The 20,487-nt window shown below is 38.1% G+C and overlaps 1 protein-coding gene across 1 annotated transcript in view; it reads left to right on the forward strand.

Annotated features, from left to right (window-relative positions):
• Positions 1–20,487, forward strand: part of cab39l (calcium binding protein 39-like) — a 61,239-nt gene that overhangs the window by 32,743 nt on the left and 8,009 nt on the right. The window contains exons 3-7 of the mRNA XM_072260771.1: positions 6,395–6,559; positions 8,359–8,477; positions 15,664–15,832; positions 16,541–16,600; positions 16,722–16,787. Of these exons, the coding sequence (XP_072116872.1) occupies positions 6,395–6,559; positions 8,359–8,477; positions 15,664–15,832; positions 16,541–16,600; positions 16,722–16,787 (579 nt within the window). The remainder of the gene's footprint in view (positions 1–6,394; positions 6,560–8,358; positions 8,478–15,663; positions 15,833–16,540; positions 16,601–16,721; positions 16,788–20,487) is intronic.

Genomic DNA, 20,487 nt, shown 5'->3' on the forward strand with positions numbered 1-20,487 from the left:
ATTGAGACATTCAAAATTAAAAGTTTAGAAAGTGCATTCAGGTGAAACTTTATTTTGAAGATAAGATTAGTACACAGAGGACTCCAATTTAAAATAATTTGCAAAAAAAAAAGTAGAAGAGTGTTAAGAATTTAAGATTGGTAGTTAGTAGCAAGCAAATTAGATCATACATTTGTATCCTAAGTTTCCTTATTTACACATCTTGCACAACCAGGGAAGTTCATCAATGCCTGTACTTTTTGAGAAGACTGATTAGAGCTGGACTGTGTACATCTATAGTCATATTGTACAGATGTGCAGTAGAGAGCTTCCTAACATGCTGCATCACTGCTTGGTATGGAAATTGCACTGCAATAGACAGGAAGGCTCTACAAAGGGTAGTTAAAACTGCCCAATACATCACTGGCACCAGCCTACCCACCATCTAGGACGTATTTACAGAAAAATGCTGAGAAAAGGCCAGTAACATCATGAAGGATCCTAGCCACCCTTCTCATGGACTGTTTGCCCTACTCCATCAGGGAGGAGGCTACGTAGCATCAATACGGGGACCACCAAACTCAAAAACAGTTTCTTTCCCCAACCAGTAAGGTTGAACAATACCTCCACTCACCAACCTACACCTCCTTGCACTCCCAACCACTGCTAGTTTATCATGTCCCACTAGTCACCTTGTGTACACAAACTCCTGTGCCTAACATCACTTTATGGACATGCAATCAATCTATGTATATAAGCTACAATGTCTTGTGTATATAACTTTTTTTATTTTTGTGTTCTGTATCTTTTTGTGTTTTGTGTTTGCACTATATCTGATTCAGAGTAACAATTATTTAGTTCTCCTTTACACCTGTGTGCTGTAAATGACATTAAATAATCTTGATTCTAATAAAATATCATTGAACTTCATAATTGAATTTAAACCCCATTTAAAAATAACTAAGTATCAGAATTTGGTAAACAGTGTATAATCAAGTTGCTAGTTAACATTATCAAGGTAATTACTGAAATATGAGCCTATAAATAGCTTAAATTGAAATTAATTTTTTGTTTACTCTCAGGGCAAACTTGCAAAAGGCGTAGTTATGGATGAGGCCTGAATCACTAATGCTAACTTCAGGTTTTTGGGGTTAAACTATACATGCACAGAAATCACAGTTATACATTTAGGGGATATAGGCATCACTGATGTAGGCTTGCATTTATTGACCTTCCAACTGACTGGCTTGCCTGGCTATTTTAGACGCTAGTTAATATTTAGATACAGTACTTTATTGTGGAAACTGAGTTGTTTACAGATCAAGGTGTTGAGGGCAGCAGATTTCCTTCCTTTTACGGATGTTTGTTATTAGTTTTGTGGTGTATCACTGTTAATGGTGACAGTTTTCTACAAACAGAATCCTGTATATACAAAAAATTATCAGAATATACTACCTGCAAGTGTGGTGGAAGCAATAATAGCTTTGAGAGCATTCAGATGTAAATTAAAAAATTTTCAGTTATGAAGAAGGAACAATAGAGTGAACCAGTATGGTGAAAGTGTCAACACAGATCCATTGGACAATATAATTCTAATTGATGTATCAATTAATACTAAAAATTGGAGAATTAAATGTTGCAAATTTAGTATTGCTTTCCATTCACCTAGTTATTGGGGAGGGAAGGCAAATTATACCTTCAGGAAGAGGTGTAGTTTATAATGTCACCAGTATAATAGTTGTGGAATTGAAATTGCTGACAGGCTGGGTGTTGTCAGCATACCTTCAAATTGGTCCTGTGTTTAGCAGCAAGACTGAATTTGCTCTATTGAGACAAAAGAAGGGGATCAATTACCTGTGGATCTAAGTAGAGGAGAAAGAAAATGACAAATTTCACATGCAATTGCACAGAAGTAGAAGCAAACTTTTTTGTCTTGTGCACATTGTTGATGGATTTCAATTAAAATTGGATGTAATATCAAATTGTGATGTAAGCCAATGGGAATTGGCTGTCTTGCTGTGAGGATCATTTAGAAAATGGATGATTATAAATGGTTTTGAGAAAAGTAAATCTAAGATGAGGGATATAGAATTGAGGGCTGAGAAAGAAAGAAGCTTTTGTAAGATGAACAGGAGTTGGTATGACCAAGCTCATGGTAAAGTTTTGAAGGCAAAGTAAGCAACTCTTTCAACTTAGTTATAATAGTGAGGGGAGAGTGTTTGGAAGAGGATATAGATTTTGGTAAAGCTATTTAGGGTTTGCTTTGTCTAATCCTTGAGTCTTGTGACTTCATGAGGGGGACTTGATATTTCTTTGGTTGGTGAAATCTTAGTTTGTGGGTTCCTAAGAATGCACAGAAAATTTAATCTGGAACTACTTTGCAAGTCCAGCAGAACTTGAGTATTTACTATTTAATTTTAGATTTTTCAATTTCCGAATATTTTCCTTGTAAGTTACAAAAAGTCTACTCAATCCTTAAGAGACAGACCCATTCATGTCCTTGGGTAATCATAAATTTGAACTTTTGAATAGCTTTATAGTCAAGCCCTATATGATAATAACAACTAACTTATCCACCATGAATTCTGCATAGTTGACCACTTCAGCCTGCTCCATCACCTCCCCTTTGTAACCTAGTTAAGTGGAATTGCAGTTGTCTGCTTCCTTTCGTATCTCCTCTTTAGCTGCAAATAGCAAGTGTCTTTTAAGCTGCTGCCCCACCAGGATTGTCCTTCCATCGTCTTCTGTCCTTTGAGATATTATCCAAAAATCCATATATTAACATTGAAGGATTTGGCCCATTTGAGTCCATTGCCACTTCCCAGATGAGCAATCCATTACTCCTCTCCTCAATCTTTCTTGCACATACCAATCAACATTCCTTTGTCTAATTTGAAGTTGGTTACCTGGTGCTGGTATGTCCATATTTCAGATGCTCCACACATTTTCATTTAGTCTGCTTCTGCCATTTTCTTTATGGATTAATGATCATGGTCAATCACCTGTTGTTTAAGTCCACTGCGATCAATGAAAAAGAAAGTTATGATGTCATAACAGCTCAAGCAAAACTTGACTTTGCCTGAAGGTACAGAAAGCAGGGCAGCAATACCTCAGTTGGACCATGAGCTAGAGAAATGCTGTCAAGACAATTTAAAAGGGCAAATTCTGAACTTCACCCCATTGAAACCATTCCCTAATTCACAGGAAATGCATCACTGTGTTTAGAGTATGGGAATCGTTCTAGCTAACACTGCATTACAGTGGTGAAGGCCAATGGTACTTCCGGGCCCAGCCCATGCAACACAATTTCTTCAGTCCAGATTTCTCATGATATGCCAAGTATAGAAGTGTCACATTTCCCTTCAACAACTCAATGCACTTTGAGCAAAGTCCAAGAGAATGGTGGGTTAATGAGAGATGAAGTGATTACATGACCATTGTAATCAATTATGAGGCACTAAGGATCAAATGCTGATAAGTAATTCATTTTGAAATTAACCCTGTGATCCCTCAGCTGCTCCCATTGCTACCCCTTTTATCTTTATCGCCCTCTTAGAAACTCCCACCACCCCTGGGGTGGGGGGGGGCAATATCGCCCACTGTGGATACCATCCTAACCTTAATAGTCTTCCCAAAGTGTGTCACATCAACATTTTTTTTAGTTAGTTTTAAATTTCATCTGCCATATCTGTGCCCATCTTAGCAACTCATCAATGCTACACACAGTTAAGGTCCCAGCACCAATTTCTCTATTGCACTACTGGTTACCAGCATTCATTGACAAAAGCATACTTCCTCTGCCTTCTGTTTCCAAACCAATTTTGGTTACAATTGCTTAGTTGCCTTGAACCTATGGGATCTAAAAATTTTGGACTGATATCCCTTGTTGTACCTTGTCAACAAGTCTTCATGTAGACTGCAATAGACTTTTTACTTCATCATACTCTCAGTCTTAGCATTTATTCCCTTTGTTCTTTCCACCCCTTTCAATGTAAATTAAAATTCTAAGTTCTGATGAAAGGTCATTGATCAGAAAAGTTAACTCTTTCTCTCTCCACCACACGTTCCCAACCTGGGGTCCATGGACCCCTCGGTTAATGGCATAAAAAAAGGTTGGGAAACCCTTGAGCTATACGGATGTTGCCTGATATTCTGTATTTTCACCATTCTCTGTTTTTAGTTTCAGATTTCCAGAATCTGTAGTTTATTTTGCTTTAATGACAGTCTGGCAGTTTCATAGTTAATATTGCTGGGACAACCTCATATTCTGGACTTATTTCATTACTGGAATTTAAATTATGCAGTTACAATAGTGAGATTTGAGTTAGTCTCTTGATCAGTGATTTAGAACTCTGGATGCCAGTAACGTAATTACCGCGGTACAGTGCCATTAGCGGAGCCATCTGATGGGATTAGAGGAAGTGGAAGCATGTATATATGGAGGAAGACGGTGAAAAGGGAGGGCTATGTGATGTGATATGCCCCTACAGCACTTGATCTTGTAGAGTCATAGAGCAATACAACAGGGATGCAGGCCATTTCAACCCAATGAGTCCATGCCAACCAACTTGCCCCAGTTCTGTGTTCAGCCCATATCCCTGCAAGGATGACCATGTGAAGACAATGATGTACATCACTATTAGGAACTCCTCAACAGCGATTCATTTGGTGACCCTGCAACTAAATGTTGTGCATCCATCAAGCTGAATAAAAATTGTTAGAGGAGAACTGTGGTAGGTTGAGATGAGTTAATGCAACATTGGGTCAGTCAACACGTGCACTGTTTCTGCCTTTTATTAGAACTTTTTATTGGTAAGTTGATGCAGCAATTGAGTTGAAGTAACTTAAATGGAGTTGTAGATGCAATGAGCATGAATTAGTGTATTGTGTTCGATATTGAGTGAGAGTGCAGACACCATGAGTATGCCAGCAGCATGCAGGCTATTCAACTGAACTTTAGTGATAACCTTGCTTGTACAGTATGTGAGCTCCTCCCATCGGGGAGAGGCTAACTGAGTGGCATGGGATTAAGCAGTTAACTACCACAATATCGTGAAGTGAGCAAATTATTCAACAGACTAAATTCTTTGTGAAGATCATTTTTGATGTTGATAGTTGTGTGCTGCACAGGATGTACGTAAAGAGAAGAAATCATTCATAAAGAAAATATAACTGACAGCTGCAAGAAGTGGTCTATAGTTATTAAGCATCACTTTCCAAATCTACACATTTCACAAATTTGATCCCATGAACCGTTTGCTTATGGTTCCTGTGAGTTGTACCTCTGTGTCTTCCTGAATAGTTCTATTTTAGTATTTTTCTGTATTATTTGGTGAAACAAGGTTTTTTTGGGTCATAGAATAGTGTTAACTTACTGTTGATCCCATCCATGTAGATAGATTACGTGGCAATAAAATAGTCTCACGGTGTCTATTGGGGGGAGGGGGTATTGGGTAAATAGCATGGACTATCCTTTATCTGTGATACCAGATGAGGCTTTGAACAGTATTGAATGTCAGTTCCATTGGAAACACAGCTTTCTAAGAATTGAGAATTACTTTAGTATTGATTCATTATTGACATGTACCGAGGTACAGTGGAAAGCTGGTCTTCCATACTGATCATTACACAAGTATTGACGTAGAACAAGGTAAAACAATAACAATGCAGAATAAAGAGTAAAAGCTACAGAGACTGTACAGGAATACCATAAAGTACAAGTTCCTAACAAGGTAGATCGTGAGGTAGAGTTCATCTTGTCGTACAAGAAGGAGTCTGAATTTACAGTGAATCTGTGGCAAGCTGCCCTTGAGCCTCATGGCACATGCTTTCAGGATATTTTATCTTCTGCTCGTTGGGTGAAGGGAGAAGAGAAAACCTCTGGGGTGCTTGGGGCTTTTAATTATACTGGCTGCATTATAGACAGCATTCAGAGGCCAGTCTGGTTCCTGAGATGTGCTGAGCTGTGTCCACAACTTTGCAGTTTCTTGCAGTAATGTGCAGAGCATTTGCCATACCAAGTATTATGCATCCAAATGGAGTGCTTTCTATTGAAAGCAGAATTATTTTTCCAGTTCTATGAAGAGAGTATTTGCATAAAACAAAAAACAACATTGATATTTTTACAATACTCAGGGCAAGTTTGACAGTATGGTGTAAATAATGGTATTAACATTTAAAAGTGATGCTTATTGCTAAAATTTTTATAGAAATATGTTAATGTTTTTATTTCAGAAATTTAATCTTAACACTGTACATGTTGTGACTTGTGCAACTCCAGAGAGAGATCTCTCCAAATTTAATTTTGATCTTGTCTTCAACAAAAATTGATTTCTATCTAAATTTTTTTAATCTTACTCTTTTCCGCAGCTGAAACCTGGAAACAAATTTACTTATGTTTTTCCTTTGACTCAAGGCCTCTGAGGAAGTGTCGAAATGCCTGTTAACCATGAAAGAGACACTGTGTGGTACCAATGATAAGGAGCCTCAGACTGAAACAGTTGCACAGCTGGCACAGGAGCTATATAATAGTGGACTGCTGATATCATTAATTGCACACTTGCAACTGATTGACTTTGAGGTAAGAAATCCTGGAGAGGATGTATTTGTGATAGTTGTCCTGTGGAAAAAAAATGTATTTCAGGTGGCAATAACTACGTCCCTCTTGCTCAAAGTACAACTATGATGCGAGTACAACTATATAGTGAAGAAGATACTCTCTCAAAATGCTTTCGTGTTTCTATTTTACGTGAGTGTATAGGCAAACAGTATACAATTTCCCTTTAGTTATTATATTATGCATTGAAGTAGAAGGAAAAGTTTATAAACATTTGGACTTCTGCAGTAAGCTATGGTCAAAATTTTAACCATAAGGGCTAAGTTTAAGAGCAATGACTTTTTGCATCTGTTCAGTCTGAATGTGTATGTAACATGCCTAGAGATGGAGTTTGCTACAGCCTAGATAAAATAAAGATTCTTTGAAGCAAAGGGAGAATGTTTCTGCTTCAGCAAAAGATATAATTTCTTTCATTAAAATGTGCAACACACACGTTACTTTGTTCCTCAGTATTTTTCAAAGTTGATAGTCCTCAGCTCCAGATAAATTCTCTAAGTCTGCAATTCTGTATTTGTATTATCATTTTCACACATTTCATTATATTAACTACCTCCTTGACTGCAGAATTTAATCATCTTGACTTGTCACAGGTTTATATCCTCACAATAGAATATAAATGAAAATGTGATTGATTGGAAGAGCTGTTTTTGGATTGTTTAGAAATACTTTTTTGGACTTAGATAGTCAAACCACTCCAGACCTCCAGATTTGTACTTTGTATAGAGCGTGCTATACTTGGCTTTACTTCCAGTTTGCAATAGGAGATTCTGGGCAGATTAACAAGGAACCATTCTGTCTGGAATCATCATTGTAAACTGCAACAGGTTGGGAACCTTCGAATGAAATTACATTTAGGAAAGGTAAAATATTTCATGTAGCATCAGAAATTTGTTTTATAAAGCACTGAAATTAGATGCAATTTAAATAATTTGGGAATTTTTCCATTTGCCAATATTGAGCGCATCTGTTTAAGGCTCTTAGAAGTGGAATAGAAAATGCTCAGCAGTGGAATAACACATGTTCCAGTAAGTTTTGAGGGAGAGCAGGGAAGAAGGCCCTAGTAAATATAATAAGGATGTAGGAATCAGAACCAATTGAGTTTCACAGGAACACAGCAACTAAGGTCATTGTTCTTCAGAAGGAACAAACAGTGGCCCTGGTTTGTTGGAGGGTGCATGAGGGTCGGGGCGCAGTGATGCAACTGCCAAAGCATTGGGATTTCTGAATCATGGATTATCAGAGATTTCATCAAAAAATGTCTCTTATCTTGAACTGGCTTTTCTTTGTTGTCTGTACCCATTGTTAAGATGAATGGTCTCACTTTTCCTGTGCCATATCTAACCTACTGTAGTTTCAGTGGGGAAACTTCCCAGCTGATTTATTGGGAAACTTCTGAAATCTATGCTTCAGGGCTGGACTAGTCCTGCAGTCGAGTACTGTGGTCTAACAGTGGTGTTCAGCCGTGCATTTGGTTTGAGTATGCTTCTGTAGTATCCTGAACACATACAAAGGTAAATATAGCAGTCCAATATGGAGAACCAACTTTTTATTAGAAGGTGCAGGCCACAATTGTGAGCTTTTAAGTTATTCAATCAGCTAACTACATTTTTAATTTTGAGTTTGTAATTGGTTTTAAAGATTGGCTCTAAAATCTTGTGTTTATTGATTTTAATTAATAGTTTCATATTGTTGGAATTATTTTCAAAATACCCATCTGCTGATGGTCAGTCTTTGACTTGGTTATTATGTATTTCATAAAATAGGGGAAGAAGGATGTCACCCAAATCTTTAACAACATTTTGCGGAGGCAGATTGGTATGCGCACTCCTACAGTGGAATATATATGTTCTCATGAGCATATTTTGTTTATGCTTTTGAAGGGGTATGTATTATCCATCAGTTTCATAAGATGATTTAATTTTTATATATATACTTTTTTTTTTAACAAAAGTAAGACTGAATGTTTAAAATGAACAAAATAAATTGATTACCAAGCCTGTAGTATGTTTAAAGCTCTTTCCCCACTACCCCCATTTGATTCATCTGCTCCTTTTTTTCTTGTTTCTTTATCTGTCACTACCTTTAACTTATCAACTGCTGTCTCCCAACACACCCACTTCCTCTTCTCTACCAAACTTCATCTGCTCATCATCGCCCTTCTCACTTGGTACCACCTATCAAATGTCAGCCCATGCCTCCTCAAAGATTTAAAGTACATTTGTTATTAAAGTATGCATTCAGAATACATCTATGAGATTCATCCTCCTGCAGGCAGCCATGAAACAACGAAACACCTTGGAACCTGTCACAGAAAACACCAAACATAAAAGCACAAAAAAAAAACAAATTGTACAAACAGCAAAAAGTAAGCGAACAACACATAGATTATCAAACAACATACCAGGGGTCCAGTATTCTATTAATTTCAAAGTTCAAAGTACATTTGTCATCAAAGTATGCATTATACAACCTTGAGATTTGTTTCCTTACAGGCAACCACAATATAAGAAACCCAAAAGAACCCATTTTAAAAAAAACAAACACCCAATGTGCAGATGGGAAAGAAAACAAATCGTGCAAACAATTAAAGTAAGCAGATAGCATTTAGAACAAAAGTGAGTCCTCAGCCATGAAGCCTGGAGCAGGCCCACAGCCTCATCCTCAGTTTAGCGCATAGCAGAGTAAACGTCACGGAACCTGGAGCAGGCCTTCAGTCTTAGCCTCAGTGCAGTGTACAGTGGAGTAAGCGTCGCAGAGCAGTCAGCAGAATTGGCCCGACCTTCTCCTCTGGTCCTGACACCCTCTTTTCAATTCATCTGGCCCAGCATTTAAATTGTCCAGATATTGGGTCATTCCTCACTTGAAGACCCAAGCACTGTTGCTTTGATATGCTCTGGGCCTGGACCCCATGGCCCTGTACCCGACCTTTCCAAATTGGCCTGGCGCTTAGATCGATAAAACCTTGCTCTCAGTTTAGGTACACAGGCTCCAAATCTCCTCCACTCTGACTTTTCTCTGCTTTGCACGGCTCGATCATGCCTTGGACCACTCTGTGACTCTGTCTCGCACTGCACGCTTCAACCTTGACTCAGCCTCGCCTTTACATGCCTCTTCATTGTTAGCGGTGGTTATTTACCATAATTATTTTTCTACAGAAAAAAGAGTTCGTTAATAAGCATTTAGTTGTATTTCTTGCTTTGGGAACAGCTAGTAAGTTGACCACCTTCAGTAGCGCCATCTTAAACTGGATAGTTCAGTTCGGTGCTGTGCTGCTAGCTGACCTCAGGCCTCAGAGCCAGCCTTCTCAAAAGTTTCCCAATCCTCACTGATCACCCTAATCAAACTGCTCAAAAACAGCAAAAAAAGAAGTAACCAAAATCTGGAAATACCTGTAACGTGAGCCTCAAAGTCCCCCGAAATGAGTCCATGGTCATAAATCTTGCTCATCATCCTTGCAAGGTGGAGCCAAAGACTTCTGCACATTCCTCTTACAGCCACTAAAGAAAGGGTAAGGAAGCCTGGTTAAACACAGGTAGATGATGTAGGACACCTGCCCAACCTCCACTGTCATCTTTGCCAACTTCAACCTTGCTTTTCGCCCATTGGAGAGAAGTAATGGAGCTGATCATGGGCTTGCACCTTGCTTCCAGGCTGCACACTCCACTCCCAACCTCACCGAACTCCCTTGGAGACAGCAAAGCACCAGATCACTCAATCAACCCAAAAACACACCACCAAAATGTAAACCGCAGGTTTCAGTTACACACAGCTTAGTAATAGAATGGTATTTGGAAGAAGCAGTAGTAAAAAGTAGTTACTCAAACATCTGCAGGACGTCACCATTGGTCACATTGTTGGCTGGCACCATCTTAGACTTCCCTTCCTCTTGCCTGTTTATACTAGCTAGCTGCTTTGCACTCCTGGTGCTGTTGCAGGGTCTTGATCTAGAATGTCTACTACCCCTTTGCCTCCTCAGATACTACTGAGTTCATCCAGCAATTTGTTTTTGTGCCAAGAAACTTGTAACCTTTAATTGGGATGTACTAGTTTGCAAAAAAAAAAAGAGCATTTGGTGTTATTGAACGTCACTGATTTGGGCTAATGTGTAGTCTAGTTATTTGGAGTGCTATGTTGAATCTATGTAGAGAAGGTTTGAATCTACTAGTTAATTTCACTGTAAGTTACTGAAAATGCACGTCTTTCCCCATAATGAATTGTGCTGCTACTACTTCATGTGTTGAAAGCTCACTCAGGTATATGGTCTCTCCTATCACTTCCTGTTGGATGTGAATCTCCTTCGCTTTGTTTGGCTGCTCAGTTCTCTCCAACTGCAGAGATTTCTGTGTTGTTGAGCTTATTACCTTGTTAATCAGGGTCCAACTCAGAGTCCCACTTAAAGCTGCCAACCCTCTCAAAACTAACCCCCACAGGCAGCATCTCCACACTGAGCATGGGCAATGGCAATTCTTTGATGCAGGAGCGCCAGCACCAGAATCTGAGTACAGTAGTAGCAAGAACATGATTTGCCCCAGGTCCCTGACACAGCAGTAGCAACTGGAATGGATGACTTTTTAAAAGCACAGGCAGGCATTTACCTAAGAGTGTTTGAATTCCAGTACCAGGAGAATTAAATTGAGTTAACATTTTGTGCAACACTAACCAGGATACTAATGTAAATGTAAATAAATTAAAATGTACAGAACATAGGACAGTATAACACAGGAACAGGCCCCTTGGCCCACAGTGTTGTTCCCAACCAATTGAATGAGTAATCAAGTGGCCAACTATAAACGAAGGCCAACGTCAGGCTGTCTTCCAGGAGGGTGAACCATTGCAAGGTGGCATGCCCTGATGGAGTACCTGGTAAGGCTTTGGAAACTTGTGCCCACCAACTGGCGGGTATATTCAAAGACATTTTCAACTTTGTGCTACGAAAGGATGTTTTCACCTGCTTCAAAAGGGCATAAGTTATACCAGTGCCCAAGAAGAGTAGTGTAAGCTGCCTTAAGGACTGTCGCCCAGTAGCACTCACATCTACGGTGATGAAATGTTTTGAGAGGTTAATCATGGTTAGAATCAACTCCTGCCTCAGCAAGGACCTGGACCCTCTGCAGTTTGCCTTTTGCCACAGTAGGTCTGTGGCAGATGCAATCTCAGTGACTCTTCACATGGCCTTAGATTATCTGAACGATGTAAACACATATGTCAAGATGTTGTTCTTTGACTATTGCTCAGCATTTAACAACATCATTCTCACAGTCCTGATTGACAAGCCTACAGAACCTGGGCCTCCGTATCTCCCTCTGCAATTGGATCCTCTACTTCCTAACCGGAAGACCACAATCTATGCAGATTGGTAATAATATCTCCTCGTCGACTAACAACACTGGCACGCCTCAAGGATGTGTGCTTAGCCAACTGCTTTACTCTCTTTATACCCATTACTGTGTGGCTAAGTATAGCTCAAATACCATCTATAAGCTTGCTGATGATACTACCATTGTTGGTAGATTCTTAGCTGGAGGTGAGAGGGCGTACAGGGGCAAGAGCTAGTGGTCTTAGCTGGAGGTGAGAGGGCGTACAGGAGCAAGAGCTAGTGGTCTTAGCTGGAGGTGAGAGGGCGTACAGGAGCAAGAGCTAGTGGTCTTAGCTGGAGGTGAGAGGGCGTACAGGAGCAAGAGTTAGTGGTCTTAGCTGGAGGTGAGAGGGCGTACAGGAGCGAGAGTTAGTGGTCTTAGCTGGAGGTGAGAGGGCGTACAGGAGCAAGAGTTAGTGGAGTGGTGTCGCAGCAACAACCTTGCACTCAACGTCAGTAAGACCAAACAGCTGATTGCGGACTTCAGAAAGTCCACAATGGAACACACACCAGTCCTCATTGAGAGATCAGCAGTGGAGGGAGTGAGCAATTTCAAGTTCCTGGGTGTCAAGATCTCTGAGGATCCAACCTGGTCCCAACATACCAATGCAGCTATAAAGAAAGCAAGGCAGTGGCTGTATTTCATTATCTGTTTGAGAAGATTTGGTTGTCACTGTGGGAGTGGCTATTGCACAGGATCGAAAGAAACTGCAGAAAGTTGCAAAATTCAGCTCCGTCTTGGGTACCAGCCTCCGTCATATCAAAGCTTCAAGGCGCAGTGCCTCAGAAAGGTGGCATCCATTATTAAGAACCCCTATCACCCAGGACATTGTTACTGTCAGGAAGGAGGTACAGAATCCTGGGGGCACACACTGAGCGATTCATGATCAGCTTCTTCCCTCTCTGACATATGATTCCTAAATGGACGTAGAACCCATGAACACAATCTCAATTTTTAAAGATTATTTCTGTTTTTGCACTATTTTACATTTAATTATTTAACATGTATATATTTACTGTAATGATTTATTTATTTTCTCTGGGTTATCATGTATTGCATTTTACTGCTGCGCTAAATTAACAAATTTCACGACATATACCAGTTCACAACATTAATTCTGATTCTGAACTAAACTCCTCTGCCTGCATAATATTCATATGCTTCCATTCTTCTCACATTAACGTGCCTATCTAAACAATTGCCTCTCACATCTCCTAATAAAATAATTTTTATAGTTCAAGTTTTTATTTCCTTTTTATATCATAGTATTTATTAGCATTAGGATGGGGGAAGAGTTGCATCTCCAACTGTTAATTGACCATATTGTTTGTCAAAGAAAATTGGATGAATTAAAGTTGTTCATTATTAAAGTCCTAGAGTTTAGCATAGCAACTAACTCTTTGAGTTGCTGGGTGGGTGGGGAGGAGACGTGCAGGGGAAGTCCATGAAATGAACCTAGAGATCTCCTTAGTGACAACCCAAACTTTATTGCTATTAGATATCAGGTTGGTGCAGTGGTTGTGTTATTATTGCAAGCTGGTGGAGGTGATAATGACATCAAAAAATTCCTTAAAAAAACAAGCCAAGAAGTTTCATGGATGAGAAGTGAAAGATGAAACAAAATAGGGGCTGGATGCTTGAAGAATGAAATTACAGGGATGTTGGCTGACGATGCTGTATGCATGATGTTTTAGAGTTGTGTTGCCTTTTTGAAGCAAGTGGGAACTTCTGCCTGTAGCAATGAGAAGTTGAAATTGTCCTTGAATACTCCTGCTGTTGGTTGGCACAGGTTTTAGAACATTACAGCACAGTACAGTCCTTTTAAGGCATATTAAAGCTGTGGAAGAATTTAGAAATAAATTTTGTTTCAACTTGTGGGTCAGAGAGATGCTGGCCAGGTGCAGAGATGCCAATTAAGGTTTGTGATCATGGTGATGATCATCCATGGGGTAGCACACATCTTGAATGTTTGGTTACCTTGAATGTTTAGGATGGAATAAACATTGGTTGACCGTTGGTAGTAGGCAGAGAATCTTCCTTCCAGAGTACCATTAAATACATATTATGTAACTGTAATAACCAAAGGTTGTTGGCAGCTGTGAATGGGCATCATGGTCTATCTCACCACCTCTTTGGTTTAATCTATATATTGCACTTCTGACAAATAACACATGTTACGTGTTTTGCTCTCAACAGTTACAGTAAATTTTGATCATTGAAGTCTTTTAAACCATTCTGATGGTTTGGTCATCATTTCATCAGGTTTCTGAACTATTCGTGTGTATTATAAACAGTGTTATTCATAGAGGCATTATTAAATTTTATAGGCTGTTCCAGCAATGTATAAATGGTAAATATATAGATTCATACGTAGGTACTTTGAACACTGAAAAATGTGTGTTCAGAATCTTGAAGGAATGTCATGTGTGACATCTCCAAACTGAGTCTGTATTTGTGGATACTGGAAATCTGAAACAAAGGATCCTGAAGACAGAACATTAGCAATGATGGCATTTCATCAGCAATATCTTGTCTTAATGTAAGAACAGGAATAATGAACAGTATTTTGTGCTGTTTTGTGAGATCTTGGCTGATTAATAGCCCAACTCTAAGTTTGCCTTTGCTCCATATCCTTTAATACCATTGATTAACACATCCTATCAGTCTCAGATTTAAAATTAACTATTGGCCCTAACACAGAATGTTCCAAACTTTGTCACCCTTTCTATTACAAGTGTTTTTTAATTTCACTTCTAAAGGCCTACGGTATTTTGGCTTACTGATTGGCTCAGATGTTCCCTTAATCTTCTAAATTCTCCAGGTAGTACAACCAAATTCCCGTAACCTCTCCATGATTTAACTTTTACACCCAGGAGTCATTCTAGTGAACCTAAATTACATTTCTGCTAAGGACCGTATTTCCTTCCCATAATTTTGGAAATATTTTCAGTCATCCAGGCATAGTCCAACCAAGACTTCTATATAAAAATAGAAAATCCTCTGCCCCCTATATTATTGAAAATGAAGCATTTTTATGCATTTCAAGTATTTTCATTTTCTGACTTATTCTGCAATTAGTATGTGTTTCATGGCTCTTGTGCTTCACATGCAGGTTTGGTATAAGTAAGATACCAACTTGGAATTTTGCACTATTACATATTTTTGCAAATAAAACAGTCTATGAAATGTACAGAAAATCTAATTGAATCTGAAGGGAACACCAAGAGTAATGGATCAGTTGTTTAGAAAAGAAAGCAGAAGTCACTTTTCCATTAGAGAACATGGAATATGAATATGAATAAAAGCCACAGGAGGACTTATTTCTTTAGTCATAATAGTTAATGCACAACTAACTTTAAATTCTGTGAATATCCTGGCAGATAGTGGGAGAAAGCATATTGGGGAAAACTCAAATACATAATAAGAATAACTTTTCTGGGCATTTTACCTCAGGATCTGTGGATAAACTTTAGAAACAAAATATGTTTTCTCCTCATTCCCCTATCAGATCATAAAGATTAATAACATAATTTGTTTATTTGATGAGCTTAATTTATTGTAAATGGTCTCCAAAGAAAGCCAAACAATAGAAATATGGTAATAGGGCACTGTTTGTGAATGAAGCTTTAATGTTTTTAAAAGAATCTGGTCTATGCAGATGATGATCCTTTATTAGTACTTGTTCTCCAATGTATATTTTCTTTCATTCAGGTATGAAACACCAGAGATTGCCTTGAATTGTGGAATCATGCTGAGGGAATGCATCAGGCATGAACCACTTGCCAAAATAATCCTTTATTCAGAACATTTCAGAGATTTCTTCAAATATGTAGAAATGTCAACATTTGACATTGCTTCAGATGCCTTTGCAACTTTTAAGGTGAATAAACTCTTTTTTTAAAAAAAGTCTTCATTCACATGCTTGAATCAAGATATCTAATTATTAATATCATTGATGCTTTCCACACCATTGTTATTGGCACCACTACTCAGTGTAGTGGATCCTCATTTCTCTTCATGTGCCATGTAGTACTGATGAAATTAATTTAATTGCTGCAGTAATGTAAACCAGGGAGGAAATGTGATATTCTGCATTTCTTTTCAAGAAAGTATATCTATTTAGATTAGTACACCTCTGATCTTCCGTCTTGGAACATCATGAAGTATTTTATAAAGAGCTTTTCATGTGAGTGGCTGAAGTCTGAAAGGTGAAGTATATCTATTTGGTTTTATTAGTTTTAGCGAATGATGCCACAGAGAGGTTTGCAGATTAGTTTCATTTTTATGATATTTGAGCAACTTGGATGGTAGTCTAACTGTTTTCTAATCTAAATTCAAAATGACAAATGTCGGTGAGATTTCAACTCTGGTTCTGTGTGTATTTATCTTTCACTGCCATAGCAGTTAAATATCTTTTCTGTGCAAGTGTTTAATCTGTGTATTTAAAAAAAACTTTATTTCACTCAGATCCTAAAGCTTTATTTTTAGAAGATTTTCAATTAAAAGATCATTAACTTACTATGTAGTTTTATGCTTTGAGATGCTAATTGTATTTCTGGAATAAATTTAAATTCTGTGTCTTTTATAGGACTTGCTTACCAGACATAAAGTCACTTGTGGACAATTTTTAGAACAGAACTATGATTTGGTAAATAAAACTAGTTTGGTTCTTGACTTAAACTTCCCTTTGATCCCTTTGCATGTTTAAAGAACTTTTCTAAAATAACCAAATTTCTGATTTTTGTTCAGATTAATTTTTTTCTTCCCAGGTATTTAATGACTATGAGAAGTTGTTGCACTCTGAGAACTATGTGACAAAAAGACAATCATTGAAGGTAATAAAAAAAAAAAAATCAGTCTAATTTGTACTCCATGTATATTATTTACAGAAAGGGAAACCAAATTGCTTGTTCAGGTAGATTTACGGTCATGTTGAAAAACATTTGGATAGATAAGTCCCTGGGACCAGATAGAATATACCCCAGGTAAATGTGGGAGGCGAGGGAAGAGATTGCTGAATCTTTGGCAATGAGCTTTGTATCCTCATTGACAAGAGAAGTAGTACCAGAAGCTTGGAAGATGGCATGTCATTGCTTAGTTCAAGAAAAGTAGTAGGGATAATCCTGGGAATTATAGACCTGTGAGGTTTGTTTCAGTGGTGGTCAGACTGTTGAAAGGTATTAAGACAGGATTTGCAAGCATTTGGAGAAGCATAGCCTGAGATTAGGGTTCTTAGCATGGCTTTGTGAAGGGTAGGTTGTGCCTCATGAGCCTGATTGACTTTTTCAAGGAAGTGGCAAAACTAATTGTTGAAGGTAGGGTGGTGGGTGTGGTGTATATGGATGATAGCAAGGTGTTAGACATTGTTCCCCATGGTAGGCTCATTCAGAAAGCCAGGAGACTTGGGATCCGTGGAAACTTGGCTGCATGGATTCAGAATGGCTTGCCCATGGAAGGTAGTAAATGGAGTTTATTCTGCCTAAAGGTAGGTGATTAGTGGTGTTCTACAAGCATCTTTTCTGGGATTCCTGCTCTTTGTGATCTTTATAAGTGACATGGATGAGGAAATGGAAGGGTGGGTTAATAAGTTTGCAGCTGACATGAAGATTGGTGGATTTGTAGATTGTGTAGAAAGCTGTTGTAGGTTAAAATGGGACATTGATAGGATGCAGAGCTGGGGTAAGGAATGTCAGATTGTGTTCAATCTGGGAAGATTGAATTTAAAGAAAGAATACAAGGCTAATGGCAGAATTCTTAGCTTTGTGGAGGAACAGAGGGATCTTGGGGTCCAAGTCCAGAGTTACCATGCAAGTTGTTAAGGTGGTTAAGAAAGACTTTGATGTGTTGGCTTTCAAGTGGGGAATAAGTTCAAGAGCTGCAAAGTAGGTTTTTTATATACAGACAAGTAAGTGTAAGGAACCCACTGCCAGGGGTGGTGGTAGATGTAGATATAGTAGGGTTCATTTAAGAGACTCTTAAAATGGCATATGAATTAAAGAAAAATGGGTGTTTTTGGGTGGGAAGGGGTAGATTGAACTTGAGTAGATTTTAAAAGTTGGCATAGCATTTTGGACCAAAAGACCTGTATTGTTCTATGTTCCATGTTTGTAAGAAAATCAGAAATTCTGTCCCCAAATCAGGTGCAGGGTGTCTGCACAGTATTTTAAGAAGTATACAAAATGGAATAATAGGAATAGAATTCAAAAGTGGAACTTGTTAGTTTGACCTCAAATGACCATTTTATAAAAGGCAAACAGAAACACAAGAGGCAGTGCAATAAAGATTTGCAAGTATAATTAGTTTATTCATTTATGTATCAATATCATTGCATTTTAATATCTTTTCTGTTTGACTGTAATTTCAGAACTGTCTAGCATTTAGTTGAGATTCAAAAGGTGATTATTTGAATTTATAACCTGTATTGAACTGTGCAAGATGTTGGTTTTTATTTTTAGTTTAAAATGTTGATTAGCAGTTCAAAATACATCAAAAGTGGAAGCTTGAAGCTCTGTAGTAGTGGCTAAAAAGTTGAACCTTGTACTATGATTCTATTTTAATTTTACCAGTATAGCAGAGTGTCTCAACTATTTTGCTTTCATTTTTAAACAAACATAAGAAAATGAGGTGTAAGCCACTCGCACCTCAAAACTGTCCTTCATTTAATGCAATAATGGCTGATCTGCCCCAAGTCTCAACACCTCTTCTGTGCCAGTTCCATATAGCCCTCACTTTACTTGATCTTTCAAAAAGTTTACTAACTTTTTAAGTACTGTACTCGAGGGATACTTGAACCCTCTGGGTGGAAAATTTCAAAGATTTTTCACACTAACAAGAAATTCCTGCTTGCCTCAGTTTTAAATGATGCCCGCTTATTTTTAACAATATTTTCTCATTGAAAACTCTCTCAGTTGTAGAAATTTTTAGAATGTCTACTCCGTTTTGCCTTTTGAAGATCCTATCTCTTCCAATAGGCTCACTCTTCATTCTTCTAAACTCCAAAAAAATACAGATCTCTTTTTAGCTGTTCCTAATAGGACAAGCCTGTCGATTCACAGATCAGCCTAGTGAATTCCTCCTGAATTGTTTCCAAAAGTGGTATCTCCTTTCATGGGGAAAACGGGTTAAAACTATACATGGAATCCATTGATTCTTTATCTTTTTTGATAAATCAGGTTTGTTGTACACAGCCTAATTACTATGGCCTGTGGTTTATTTTCAATATAATTAAATAACCACAGTAACAGATTTTGTTTCAATCTCTGGGGAATTATAAGCCGGAATTCCTGTTACTATGTACAATGTCTGACATGCTCCTCTCTCAACTTGTTGCCAAAACCCTCCTCCAGGTCTTTTGTTAGGTCTGGATCTGATTATTGATTACATTAAATGTGAATTGATGTGTTGGTGCCTAACTACGCTACCACCAAAGAAGTTAACACTTAATTTTAATTTGCTGATGTAACATTTGATTTTTGAATGGATGCCCTCATGCAAAAACTATAAAGAATTTTGTATTCTCCCATAATACTTCGATAATTGAAATAATAATAGGAGAGTGTATTTTTTTGAAAAAGTTAATTTATGACTATTTTTCCCATGAGCTGGAGTTCTGAAATTTTGCTAGGAGTAACTTATCCCTTTATAGACAAATTTTCAGTTAATTTTACATTGGGTTTATATACTGCTTGCCTTGTCTCTTCACTGGAGTTAATTAGTTTAATATCCTAATGACATCACTAGTGTTTTTTTTCTTATGCTACCTTCTAAATATTAGTCTTTTACATATTTAGCTGGGATTACAACGTAAGAGCAGGGTGTTTTTTTCTAGAACTGTATACAACACTTGATCATGGTTTGAGCACTGTATGCAATTCTGGTCACCCTGTCACTCTGGGGGAAAAAATCAAAATGCATTATGTCACCATATACAACACCAAGATTAAATTTCTTCCGGGCATCCACAAAGAATACAATAGAATCGATGAAAGACCGCTTACAACAAGATGGACAAACAGTGTGCAAAAGACGACAAGCTGTGCAAGTACAAAAAGTGAAAAAAAACCTAAATAATAAATAAGCAATACAGATCGAGAATGAGATGAAGAGCAGATATCTGTTAATGTTCAACTGAAACCATCAGACTACTTTTACTGACCTTGATTGTTAAATTGTTTAAAATCCCCTCCCACTGCCAGGCAACAAGAAAGGATCTGGCATAAGACCATAAGATACAGGAGGATAATTAGGCCATTTGACCAATCAGGTCTTCTCTGTCATTTCATCATAGCTGATCCATTTCCCTCTCAGCCTCAATCTCCTGCATTCTCCCCGTTATCCTTTCATACTCTGACTATTCAAGAATCTTATCAGCCTCTGTTTCAAATATACCTCATAACTTTGCATTCACAGCTGCCTGTGGCAGTGAATTCCACAGGTTCACCACTCTCTGGCTAAAGAAATTCCTCCTCTACTCTTCTAAATAGATGTCCCTCTATTCTGAGGCTGTGTCCTCAGGTCTTAGACTCCAGCAACATA

This window comes from Mobula birostris, chromosome 6 (genome assembly GCF_030028105.1).
Source record: "Mobula birostris isolate sMobBir1 chromosome 6, sMobBir1.hap1, whole genome shotgun sequence".
In the NCBI taxonomy this organism is placed as follows: domain Eukaryota; kingdom Metazoa; phylum Chordata; class Chondrichthyes; order Myliobatiformes; family Myliobatidae; genus Mobula; species Mobula birostris.